This window comes from Chionomys nivalis, chromosome X (assembly GCF_950005125.1).
Source record: "Chionomys nivalis chromosome X, mChiNiv1.1, whole genome shotgun sequence".
NCBI classification, from domain to species: domain Eukaryota; kingdom Metazoa; phylum Chordata; class Mammalia; order Rodentia; family Cricetidae; genus Chionomys; species Chionomys nivalis.
Genome location: NC_080112.1, coordinates 130,642,600 through 130,656,522, shown reverse-complemented (window position 1 = coordinate 130,656,522; position 13,923 = coordinate 130,642,600). Strand labels below are relative to the sequence as shown.

General features: G+C 42.1%; 1 protein-coding gene across 1 annotated transcript in view; it reads left to right on the top strand.

The window, feature by feature from the left end:
- Positions 1–13,923, top strand: part of Pir (pirin) — a 93,542-nt gene that overhangs the window by 10,851 nt on the left and 68,768 nt on the right. The window contains exon 3 of the mRNA XM_057759990.1: positions 487–579. Within this exon, the coding sequence (XP_057615973.1) occupies positions 487–579 (93 nt within the window). The remainder of the gene's footprint in view (positions 1–486; positions 580–13,923) is intronic.

Below are 13,923 nucleotides of genomic sequence, written 5' to 3'. Positions count from 1 at the left end.
GTAGTATTTTTAAAAATGCTGCAAGATCCCCCGGTGGTTCTGCAGAGCAGCTAGTCCCAGGCAGAGACAGCTGCAGGACTTGCAAGATCCCCAGCGGGCCCAAAGAGCAGCTAGTTCCAGGCAGATATGGCTGCCAGACCCCGGACACTGGAGCAGTTGCTGGTCCCAGTGAGGCGAGTGGCTGGGCAGGCTGGTCCCGCCATGTGGGCGGGTAGAAGGAAGGCACATGGGCAGATAAATTGTACAGAATAGAATTGGATATTTATTACTTAGAGGAGAGAGAAAGAAAGAAAAGAAGAGGAGAGAGAAAGCGAAGGGCCTGAGAGAGATATGTGTGTGCACCAAGAGGGGACAGACAGAATCTTAGATGGCAGGAGGAGGGCAGGGGTCACCAGGAGTGGGTGTGGCTTGTCTCTTAAAGAGACGAAAACCATAACAAGTATGACCTAAAAGCCATGTCTAATGTGTTGAATTTTACTATTCCAGTTGAAAAATCTAGATCCATTCTTACTGTTTGATGAGTTTAAAGGAGGAAGGCCGGGAGGGTTTCCTGATCACCCACACCGAGGCTTTGAAACGGTAAGTATCAAGATTTGACTGCAAATGTGTGTGTTTTGACTTTTATTTCCAATAGAAAATTCTATTAGAAGCAATAAATAGAGGCAAAAATTGATTTATAAATTTTTTGTCATAGGCTATGTAGCTTTATAAGCAATTTTAAATGAAATATAGTCAAATTTAAATATTAACTTTAAAACAACTTTATTAATTAAATTTATTTATTTATTTTACATCTTGATTGACGTTCCTTTCCCCTCTCTCCTCTCCTTCAATTTGCTCGTCACCACCTCCCCTCTGCCTCCATACCCTACCCACTCCTCCTCCATTTCTAAACAGAAAAGGGCAGGCCTCCCATGGATATCGACAAAGCATGAGATAGCAAGTTGCAGAAAGACTAAGCACCTCCCTTTTATTAAGGCTGGACAGGGTGACCCAGTTTGAGGAAAAAGAGTCCCAAAAGCTGACAAAAGAGTCAGAGACAGCCTCTGTTCCCACTGTTAGGTGTCCCACAAGAGGACCAAGCTATACAACTGTAACATATATGCACAGGGCCTAGGTCAGTTTCATGCAGGCCCCCTGGTTGTTGGTTCAGTCTCTGGGAGCCCCTATGAGCCCAGGTTAATAGATTCTGTGAGTTTTCTTGTGGTGTCCTTGATCTCCCCCCCCCCCCACCGGACATACTCACATATAAATTTATAAATTTTAGTGCACAATTTGGAGATTCTGTTGGACACTATTTCTTTTTGTTTTCGTTAGATAGGAAATAAAGATGTGTAATGTAATATTGTGGCATTTTTCAATAGCTCCAGTTCTCCACACATATGTACATTCTTGGAGACCTTAGGGACTTTACAAAGTTTAGCTCTTTCTCCATGAGAACCACCTGTATTTGTGGGAAGCAGAGATGGGCTCTTTAAAGGCTTAGTGTATTTGTAGAGCCAATCCATGAGTGAATAAATATTTACCCAGGGCTTTCAGCATGCCGGGGTTGGTGGAGGCTGATCTCTCCCATGTTGAGGTGCTGCATGTTGTAGAGTGTTCATAGAAGACAGAGAAGGAGACTAAAGAAGGAGGTTTGAGCCCTGGTTGCTTTCGTATGTGCTCTACTTAAGGAAGTAAAAACAGGGAAAGATTTGATCACTGTATGTAACTGTGGAAAGATTTAACCAAGAAGCTTCCAGAAACAAGAAGAGGCTACTTAGATGTGTGTTCCTTCATTTATTTGTTGGCCTTCAGGTTTTCCACTCTGGTAGCACATTGGCTGCACGGTCTTCCTTTGCAGCAATGATGGGGACCATGCTTTCCCCTCCCTATATCTATATTTTATTCTCACCCTTTGCTCCTAACTCCGTAGCTCTGTTTGCCAGCTTGCAAATCCTTTAAGCTCTTTTCATGTGTTAGTGTCTCCATCATGGTTTCCAAACAATCCCAAGTGGATGGGCTTTCTTCTTCATTTGTTCCCAATGACATTGTATTTATTATATATTTAACATACTTGTATACCCTGATGGTGGCCTGGAGCGACTGTTTTTCATTAGAGTTGAGGATTACCCCAACCTCCTGTTACCACGCCAAGAGGACTGTGCGTCCTTTCATCTTAGATTAGCCCACACGTCTCTGCATTCGCTGTGTAGGGGCACTCAGTAACTGACTTGTTAGAGACAATGACTATATTGAACAAAATGACTGCTTACCAGATTGCACGTGTTTCCATTATGTAAAGTATCCTGGAAGGGGCTGGCTTTGTCACTCATATGGTATTCAACTTTAAAGGACTTGCTGAAGAAGCTTAGCTATAGAATATTGGTCCTTGGTCCTTTCCTCGTGATTAAGAATTTTCCCTTCAATTACACTGTAATTACATTTATCCTTCTTATCCGTAGATTTTGTATTTATGAGTTCACCTGCTTGTAAAACTCATTGTTAATTGTCATATTAATACTTGTAGAGCTTTGATGGTAATTCAGGGTGTGAGAGCAGCCCAGTGCATCTTGCCAGCGGAGGTGGAACAAGGTGATGCCCTCTTTGTTGTTCCGCTCTCATAATGTAGGCACATTTCTTATATTTCCCTGCTTTTGGATGCGCTTCTTATTCAATGGTTCCTGAGCACTGGCAGCTTTCTATCTAGTATTCCTCCGCAGAAGGCTGCTCGTGTGCCTTGGTCATGGAGAAAACACATGCAGTCAGTAAACTTCTTTTAGGTATGACTTGGTACTGCTGGTTGAGAGTTCGTTAACATCAGTAACAGTAAATATTGCAAATGGGGGAGGTCTTTAAACAGAAATAAATATATAATAGAACAGTGTTTCTCAACCCATGAGTCGTGACCCCTTGAGAGTTGACTAACTTTTTCACAGGGGTCACCTAAGACCATTGGAAAACACAGCTATTTACATTATGATTTATAACAGTTATAAAATTACAGTTGTGAAGCAGCAAGGAAAATAATTTTATGGCTGGGGGTCACCACAACATGAGGAACTGTATTAAAAAGGTGCAGCATTAGGAAGGCTGAGAACCACTGCAATAGAGGCACACATACATAGATAGGCTGATAAAACATTGTTGCCAGAGACTTGAAGGAGACCAATCTTAGATTGCCATTAGCAACCAATGGTTCAGGACTTGTTAATTAAGGGATCATGGTAGTTTTATAGAACATTATTGCTTCAGATCATGAGAAATCACTATGTTGGTTTTATCTTCCAGAATGTAGGTAAGCCAGGATTTAACTTTCTCTAAATTCAAACCTTTAAAGCCTGCTTTTAAAGCCTCACTTTAGGACTGGTGAGATGACTAGGAAGATAAGAGCACTGGCTGCACTTGCAGAAGTCCTGGGTTCAGTTCCCGGCACCCACAGTCCTCACAACTATCTGAAACTCTTCTGAGGGGTCCTCTTCTGGTGTCATTTAGAATCAGACATGTACACAGTACAGATACGCCACATGTAAAACATTCATACATGTACAAAAAAGATAAAATGTCTTTCAAAATTACAAATGAAAAATGAAGCCTGAAATTTAAAGTCAAGTCTACTTTAGGCCCTTATGACGTCCATCTCGGAAACTCAATCGAAATTCCGAAGGCTTGTCATGTTTAAAATTCTGACTAACATATAAAATGAAAAATAAGTAAAATGACTTGGAAATAAAAAGATCATTAGGATCGCCTGTTATGTTTCAGTGCCACCCAGAAGTAGTCATTTCTGTTATCTGATTTTTGTTATCATGCTATCTTTTTGTAAACTATGCAACATTATGCCATTAGAATTTTTCCAACATTCTTCAGAAGGTAATTAAAAGATGGCATTACTTTATTTATTTATTTATTTATTTGTGTGTGTGTATGTCTGTATGTCTGTGTGTGTGTGTGTGTGTAGATCAGAAGTCAGAGAATAGCTTTCCAGCATTGGCTTTCCCCTTCCACTATATAGAAGATCCCCATAGAACTCGGCTCAAGTTGTCAGACTTAGTGACAAGCACATCTTACCTCCTTCACATGTTTTTTTTTAATGATTTTGGTAACTGTCTGCCATGATATATTGCACCAACCAGTGATATATGAAGACATTTTTTCTATCAGTATCACCAATACATTCATTTAACTTTTTAAAAAGTTTTTACCATTTTAACAATAAAACTGCCTCACTGTAATTTTATTTTACCTTTTTCTGAGCAAGGTTGATTTTCTTTAAAAAGGTTGATTTTGATTTAAAGGTATTTGTTTATTGTAGGATACATATATCTTTGGCCTTTTGCCCCTGTTGTGCTGTCATCAATACTGTGTAAACTATTTCTTTTTCAATTTAAACTAAACTTAGGAATGGGCAGAGCTTACTCTTGTTATTGTTTTATAGAAGTTCTTTGTATATGAAGGACATCAAATTCTTTTTAGTGATAGGAGTTTGAGATGATGGGAAGAAGGGTGAATGTGCGCTTTGCAAGCTTCAGAGTTAAGTCTCTGGGGACAACATAGACACAAACTACAGAATACAGGACGTTTCTGACAGTTCAGTTGGATATGCAAGATTGGATAAGTTCCCAGTCCCAGGTGATTTTCGTATGCCCAAGTAACACAAGTATGTACCAAACATTCGTGCACTAGGTATGTTATCAGGATCAGTGGGCCTTAAAATAGTGCTATTCTGGAGCTCATGATTATTTTTTTAAATAAAAATGATGTGCTAACACATGAGTATAAAATATAATGAATATATTTTGAACACAAGCTCATCTTTTCATAATTTGTAGAGCTGATGAAAGAAATACTGAGAATATTATCTTACAAAATTCTCACTTCCTCATATGTGGTCCATGTGTCAGCAATGCTATCTCCTGGACTATTCAGACTCCACCTCAGGGCTCCCAGATCCGAATCTGTCCTTTGAGGACATCACCACAGAGTGAGCAACATATGCAATCAAATGTAAAAAATACTGATCCAGTTGACTTTTCCACACCAGAACTGTTAGGATTCTATAAGACAGATAAGAGTGAAAAACTTGATTTTACCTAGTTAATGGCTAACCGGCCTTCAGACTGTTCAGTTTATATAGATCTCCATTTTCTTGTTGCCTGACCACTTCTCTTCAAGCAATACCAATGAAACTCATTGGGTCAGTAAAAAAAGTGAACCACTGTGAAAGCCGAAGTGCCGCTAGTTGGGAAGAAAGGAGGGCAAGGCAGTGAATGTAACCAAAATACATTACATATATTACTTGTTATCATGTGTAATTAATATACACTAAGAAAAGCATTTTAAGAACTTGCCTAAAAAAATTTGGAGACAGAAGTACAGCTAATGGTCACAACCCAGTTTCCTGACAGGAATCCAAATTTCTGGAAAAGACTGTTTTCAAAGGGCCCAAGTGGTAAGCAGTAGAAGAACTCATTTCTGCTCTGGGCTAATATTAAATTTGCTTGGGCTGGCTATAGTGATCAAAAACGGTGGACGAGATGAAGACTAGGCGAGCCTTTCCAAAGTGTAGTTCCAAAAAAGGGGTGTCAATAGTTCATATGCTATTGATGAGTTTTTCAATTACCAGCGGTCTGGAATTTTCAAAATTCCCATCAAAGGATAGAATCAAGACTTTACAGGTTTTAAGGATGGAAGTCTTATGTTTCTGGGTACCCCTCAGTCCTGGGCAAACTGAGGTAGTGGGTTACTCTTGTTTGATTGAAGTATATTATAGGGGCTGAGGAGATGCCTCTGAAATTATGAGCACTTACTGCTTTGTGAAGGACCCAGATTTGGGTCACAGCAGGAAGTGTATTAACCAGGGTTCCCTAAAGGAACAGAATTGATAGAAATATATATTATCTATCTATCTGTCTGTCTGTCTGTCTGTCTGTATCTATATCTAATATCTATCTATCTGTCTCTATATCTAATATCTATCTATCTATCTAAAATTTTTGGAGCCAGAAAAAAAAAAAACCTATTAGAATTCTACCACCCGATCTGCTTCACAGGGACATTTTAGGATGCTGTCCACGATCTCAGTTAAGCTGAGAAGTCTATCTTAAAGTTTCACTACAAGCCTCGACAAGTTCCTTGGTGTTTGTTAGGGCAAAACTACTGTTTCCAAGGGTGTGCCCATCAGAAAAGTCGAGCTCATAACTCCTGGTTAGCAGCCAGCAGCAGTTGCTGGCGATGTCTGAACAATATCCTGAAGAGGAAGGGAAAGGCCCTAGTGATTCACATTTACAACTTAAGCCAGACCTCAGACCTTCTGTCTCCAGACGGCTTTGTTCTTACTGCTTGCTGTGAGCCATTTTCTAATGCAAACCGTTTCAAGATGGCTGGGTCCTGGTTGAAAACAAAAACTTGATTCAATTCAACACCAATTTTTTTCAAAGAAAGAAAACATTCTGGGCTAGGCATGGTGTTACACACTTGTAATCCCAGTACTTGGGACAAGGAAAGTACTTGAGGTAGCTGTTCAAAGCCATCCTTTGCTACAGTAGAAAGTTAGAGGCCAACCTAACCTATAAGAGACTTCAAAAAGCTAAAGAAAAATATTTTGGGAACGCTGACAAATGATACATTGTCATTATAGAGACTTCCATTGTTCAACGATTATTTGATGGTGCCTTTAACAGTGAGACATCTTATTATTCCTATGGCTATGGGAAGAAAAGACAAGACTACCTATAAGAACCGTGATGGTTTAATGCAGTGTGGGATTTCAGGCTCTTACTAGGAGTTGTGGATATTGAAACGGAGGAAGAAAATTATATAGAGATAATATAATAGTAAAAGAAAATGCCAACGTGGCCAGTCTGCCTTTGGTTCATTATTTGACTGGAGGGAGTGGGAGCTCAGGACTCTGAAGTCTCCATTACAGGCAAGCATATATATTTTAACATATATGTTGATTTGGCATTGCTTGTGGGGAAGCTAAAGGATTCTTCTATAGGAAGGTAGCAAAATCAATCCCCACTCTAAGATGCCCCTTGGTACCAACATCCTAAGAACATCAATCAAAGTGTGGTACCCTGCCGCGCCTGCACAGCCTGGAACCGAAACCGAGCGAAGGAAGTCAGGATTGAACACACATATGCCTCTCAAACTGCTGGTAGAAGAAGCCCTTTATGGAACAGCACCACGGAGGTTTTATACCTAACCCAGCCAGGTGGACCAACAGGTGAAGACCTCATCACCTGATCCTCCATCAAGGCCAGGGGCAATGTGTGTTCAGGAAGCAGGGTTGGTAAACAACTCTGACACAGCTCTCAGAAGCTCAAATCAAAAGGGCAAGAAAAGGTCACTAGCAGGGAAGAGCAGCTGGAGGCCAGGACTCCAAAGGGTCCCAACAGTACCCAAACCAGATGGTGCCGACAGAGAAAGAGCACCCGTCATAACAATTAGACCAAGTTCTTGCATAGACCTAGATTATCTCTGATAGCACACTTAGTAACATTATTTTGGTAACATTATATCCACAGAATGTTACTGAGTGGCTTGGATCTCCTCTGTCCCGATAAAATGTGGCTAGTTTGTTTCTTTTCTAATCAACTAAACTACTAATATCTAGCAGTATGTAATGGGGAGGTTAACCCATGGGCAGGTTCCTCTAGGAAATGTCTTACGTGGATTCCATCGTAGGGTCCCACCAGTAGAAAAGAATGTCAAACTAAAAGCATAACTGAGCATGTTTCCTAGTCAAAAGGAAATAAAACTGTATGTGTGCGCATGCGTACATATGCATTTAAGTAGGGACGGAGGACTTTTGGTGTACAAAATCTTAGGAAATGGTTGAGGAGGAATGAAAGGGGTTCAGCTGAAGAAACTTATGGGTTCAAGTGAGGAAGAAACGGTCACTGCTACCAGAAAGGTGTGAGGTTTTAGTTCAACTTTGGCCATTCAGTGAGGGGGTCCTCTTCAGAGGGGGAGTGATAAGAACAGGTGGTGGAAACTGGACAGTCAGCTCTTGGCAGGAGCCCCAAAGCAGCAGTTCTAGAAATAGCCTTGGTTCTCTGGCCAGGAATGCCAGAATGGAGCCCCGGTTTCCCATCTCCTCCTCAATGAGCACCCAGCCTAGAGGCTCTACGTGTGGGTGGATGTGTGCATGGGGACTAGATCTCCAGTGCAGACATTGATCCCTTCTGATGGGCAGCTTTGGAACAGCATCTCCAGATTTTCATGGTGAAAGGGGATATATATATGTGTGTGTGTGTGTGTGTATGATGTGTGTATAGGATATATATGGGATACACATGTCCCATACATAGCCTATACACACATCATACATACATACACACATATATGTATTGTGTGTGTGTGTGTGTATATATATATATATCCATCTCAATTTCAGTCAATCTCTTAAATGATTTTAAGGTTACGTCTTCAGAGGAGACAATGTTAGAGTAGCAATAAAAAAACCGTTAAAGGGAAATATGTGGCCAAGAAAACAGAAGCTTTGGCCCGAGTGGAGCCCTGGCATTCCAGCTGGGCAGGAATGAACTGGCTATGGACCCACTCCTCTGGAATGCAGCCCTGCCCCAGGAGGGCTGCTGCTTCTTTAGCCCCATTAGAGAGGAAGAATAATTATCCCTTTAATGAGGTACTCTACTTTTCCTTCCCAGAGTTTCTGCCCCTAACACCATCACAGAACTTGTTGCTTTGTAAGCCTGCCTGCTTTTCTGAAAATTACTTAGGAAAATATAACTTTCCTTTTCTTTGTATTTCTTTTCTAAGCATGTTTTTCCCTAACACGTTAGACGCCCTTATTCTTCCTCTAAAGCCCGCCTCCCCACCACGTGCCTGCCTACTATTGCTTGGCTAACCTTTAAGCTAGCCTAGCTCATGTAGCATGATTTTATTTCTTCTTTTCTTTTCTGTTTTCTTCCTTGGATTTACAGCTTGCTTCTCCTGGGGTGCCTTTCATGTAGACGCCAATAAATTTGTCCTCAAGTGTCAAAAACCAAACCAAACCAATACAAACACAAACTTGGCCATTTAGTAGGACCTTAAGGAGCAACCTGGATGCTATGGACAGTCGAGGGCATGTAGTAGAAACAGTAAGCAGTCCAACCAGACTTCGAAACTGTATGTGTAAGGGTGGAGTGGAGCCTGAGCCATGACACAGAGACTGTTCTAAAATTTGGGGCATTACTTTGGGAAGCATTCAAGGCCGAACCAGATTAGTCTCTAGTTGTGAACCAGCGGGCACTGCTACATCCAGAAACTCCCAAGTTGACATAATTTGTTTAAAATAGATGGGTCTTAAGGCCAGAAGTTTAGCTTTTGGTTGAGTATTGTCTGTGCCAGTGGGTCTCAGTTGAAGGTAATTTTGTACTGGCGTCTTTCCCAAATTTCCAGTCATTTCTGGCTGTGGCTGTGAGTGTTACTGCCATCTGGTGGCTGGTAGTCAGGACTGCAGCTTCACTTACTATAGAAAGTTTTCCTACCTGAAAGTGCCAAGTATAATGTGTCCTGATTCTCTGAACTTTTGGTGTTTTGAGGAAATGGATTACGTTAGTTGTACCTAGAAATTTCAGGTCATTTATTCTACTTCTTAAAGCCAAAAGGAGATCATTCAGGCACATCTGACCCAATAATGCCCAGAACAACCTTGTGCCAAAACAATTAAAATCTGGTCTAGGACAACAAACATAGGTCACATAGGGGAAAGTAGCAGTTTAATCAAAATAGTCTCTGAAAACAGCATTTTGAGTAACTTCTCAATGAGTTTCTTCTGTTCATCTCACCCACACTGTATTATGTATTACAGATTATATTCCTAGAGTTTTGTTGTTGTATTGTTTTTGTTTTTCCAAACCAGGATTTCTCTGTGTAACAGTCCTGGCTATCCTGGAACTTGTTCTGTAGACCAGAGTGGCCTCAAACTCACAGAGATCTACCTGCCTCTGCTTCCCAAGTGCTGGGATTAAAGGCGTGCGCTACCACTGCCTGGCATATTCCTAGAGTTTTAAAGTAGACAATATGGAGACGGGGAGGTGTAATAAAGAGAAAACAGTAAAACATTCTCATTACTGCCTGGGGAAGACTACACAGTGACTAAGAGGATGAACCCCAAAGCTGCCCAGGAATGCCCGTGTAAAAGGGAAATTCAGGCACTTCACTTTCAGGAACCCCCCGATAGCCTTTAACTATATACTGAACCAAGTGGGCTGCAGCGCACAATGCCTGTCTGCGCTCTGTGTGCTACTGTACAGTTCGCGAGCTTCGGGCAAGGGGCTGGAGATTGAAATACATAAAGACACACGGTCCTCTAGTCACTGGTAAGAAGCCCTCTATTCAATAGCACCATGGAGGCTTATATACCCAACAGTCAGGTGGGCCAGCAGGTGAAAACCTTATCCTCTGATCCTCAAGGCCAAGGCAACACGTGCTCGTGAAGCAGAGCTGGTAAACAACTTTGACACAGCTTTCAGTAACTCAAATCAGAAGGAAAGTAAAGGTCACTAGCGGGGAAGAGCAGCTGGAGGCCAGGACTCCAAATGGTCCCAACAGTGGGTTAGCCCACAACAGAGTGGTCCCTTCATGACCAGATGACACCTTGTCTCATGACACTAGGTCCTTAAGCACAGGCGCTGTTTACCTGCCAAAAGACATCTTATGAATGCAGCTATTAGCAAGGCCTGAATCTAGTTTAGTAAGACCCGGCTGTGGATCAACCTTCCTAATGATGTGACCCTCTAATATAGTTCTTCACGCTGAGGTGACCCCAACCATAAAATTATTTCACTGCTGTTTCATAACTATAATTTTGCTACTGCTACGAACCATAATATAAATATCTGATATGCAGGGTATCTGATGTGTGACCCTGTGAAAGGGTCATCCACTCCAGGGCTTGCGACCCACATGGTGAGAAGCACTGCTGTCAACAGCCCATATCATTTGAGCCGGCAGAGGGCTCGCTTGAGCAACAAGTTGTAGCTCCTGACTGTTCCACTGGATGGGGATAGAACACTACTGTGTTTAAAGTTTGAGTAATATAGACGTCGGTAAGTCGTTCACTTGAGACCTTCAGAATAAGCGCAAGGTAAAACAGTAGGAGTGAGCCCCTTCCCACATTTTACACGAGGTAGGTAATGGCAGTTAGGAAGCTGGCTGGTGGTTAGATGAGGAGTCAGAGCAAGTTTTTTTTTTTAATTAATTTATTTTACATCGTGACTGAAGTTTCCCCTTCCTCTTCTCCTTCCAGTTCCTCCCCCTCCCTCCTCTCTGCACCCCCCTACCCCATTCACTCCTCCTCCTCTTCTAATGAGAAAAGGGCAGGTCTCCCGTGAACATCAACAAAACATGGCCTATCAAGTTACAGGAAGACTAAGTCCCTCCCCATGTATTAAGGCTGGGCAAGAGAACCCAGTAGGAGAATCAGAGTCCCAAAAGCTGTCGAAAGAGTCAGAGACAGTCCCTGTTCCCACTGCTAGGAGTCCCACAAGAAAACCAAGTACACAACTGTCACATATATACAGAGGGCCTAGGTTAGTTCCATGCAGGCTCCCTGGCTGGCGCTTCAGTCTCTGTGAGCTGTTTTGTCTGAAGAAAGTCCCCCTAAGACTGAACATCTGAGTTTGAAGAGGAAGGGTTGTTCGGCCTCAGGAGATCCAGCAGTAGGTAGAAGGCACTGAGGGAATCTGCGAGTCAACTTACCTGAGTAGTTAGGTTTATGAATCTGATTGTTGCAGAATCTTGACATGCTTGTCAGACATTTTAATCAGGATGAAAAGAAAATGGGTAGGCTTGAGAGTCATTCGAGAATGGGAACAGCGTAAATTAGGAGAAGAGAAGGTCAGTTTCTTTCCTCTTGTAGCTGGGTGCTATGAAGAATGTCTCCTGAATGTCCATAACAAAGGATCCTACAGTCACCTCATCTTCAGGTGCTGTAGCTTTGGGTCTCTTAGTTGGCCCCACCCTTTCACTCAGGAATCATAAGGCTTACATACAGACATAGAGCTGTCGGATTCTGTCTTTGCCTGGAGTGGCTGATGTACCTAAACTGGCAAAGTCCTCTTGGTTCTGTCACAAAACCTCTACCATTCAGGCTGCGGTTGCATCTCCTGTCAGATCTCTCCTCACAGACAACCTCTGCGTTCACAACACCTACGTGATGCCATCAGCATTTGCGAGGCAGTGTGGGCTGGCAAAAATTGTTTCATTCTCAGACACAGAAAATGTTGCTTTAGTTTCTTGCTCTGCTGTTGTTACAGTGTAACCTTTAGTGACACTAAACCACAATAATCATACGGAGATTATGGCATATACCCAGGACCAGATGCTTAATAAATGCTAAAAGATTATGTGAATCCAAGATGCATTAATGTATTCAATACATATGTATTCAATACATCTTCAGGGACAACTGGATGCAGGGCACAGTGAAAAGTTCAAACAGTATCCCTGTTGAAAGTGCTTCAAGATGTAGTCATACACAATGATTTTCTGAATACCACCCAGTGGCTCGGAAACAACAGCAAGAATTGACGAATGGGATTGCATCAAATTTAAAAGGCTTCCGGATGGCAAAGAAATAATCAAGAGAGTGATGAGACAGGCTAGAGAATGGGAAAAGAGGTTTGCTAGTTATTTATCCTCACATGAATCCCCCTGTCAAAGGGATTGATGTGTAGAAGATAGAAAGAATTCAGAGCCAAATGGTGATGCATGCCTTTAATCCCAGCATTTGGGAGGCAGAGGCAGGTGGATCTCAGTGAGTTCGAGGCCAGCCTGATCTACAAAGCGAGTTCCAGGATAGCCAAGGCTGTTGTTACACAGAGAACCCTGTCCTGAAAATCTGAAAAAAAAATCAGAAAATGGGTACCAAAACAAATGATCTGATAATAAATGAGCTTGCAATTGCACAAAAAGTTCTCAATAGAAGTACAAATGGCCAACAAGTACAGTGAAAAGATGTTGACTCTCCTTAGCTATCATGGAAATGCAAATGACACATAGGTTGAGATTGCATGTCCCCCCAGTCAGAATGGCTGTCATCAAGACCACAAACAACAAACGTTGGTGAAGATGCAGGAGGACACGGAACACTCTACATTGTTGATAAGAACGTAAATTTGACACACTGAAATCTATTGTCTGCTCTAAGAATGCTTTACAGTCCCAACCTCCATGTGTCCTATATTCTTTTAGACAGCCAATAAATGAATCATTTTATATATAGTGAAAAGGTGGGAAGAAAGAACAGTTCAGCATAGGATCGAGTAGACGAGATGAGATGGTTTCATTCAGTGTGCGATAGTTGAAGTGAGGCCTGAATGAAGTATTAAATGAAACCATGAGAATGTCTGGGAAACATTTTAGGAAACTTAAGGGAGGATCTAAGGGAGGACTTACAGATGGGACCTCTGCCCAAGGAGATGTGATGGATGGGCTAGCTCTGGAACTTCCTGAACACGTGCTAGTCTCCTGGCCACATGCCATCATTTTGTTCTGACCATACTTGACCAGCCCAACTTTTAGGTCCATGTTGTATATGATCCTCTAGGAGAAAGTTAAGGACTTCACGCCACAGCTCACAACTTGAAGATGGCAACCTAGTGAATCTAAGCAGGCCTAACCCTGACTAGCTTCCAGATGCAGAACCTCCTCAGGGAGCAATGAGGCAGGAGTCCTTGAAGGCTTGGCCTGTGTAGGCTTATGACAGGACCATGTCAGGGTAGGACCAGAGGAACTGTTTACTCTCCTTATATTTGCCCATTGCCTGGACATCTGAACTGTGTACCCATCCCGTTTCTTTTATTTATTAAAAAACCTGTCGTGACCCCCTTTGGGGGGCTTGTGCAGGTGTATATATGGGATTAGTGCTAGATAAATGGAGCTAATGGTGTGGGCTTTCAGCTTTCAGAGGCATTGCTCATGGTGTTTTCA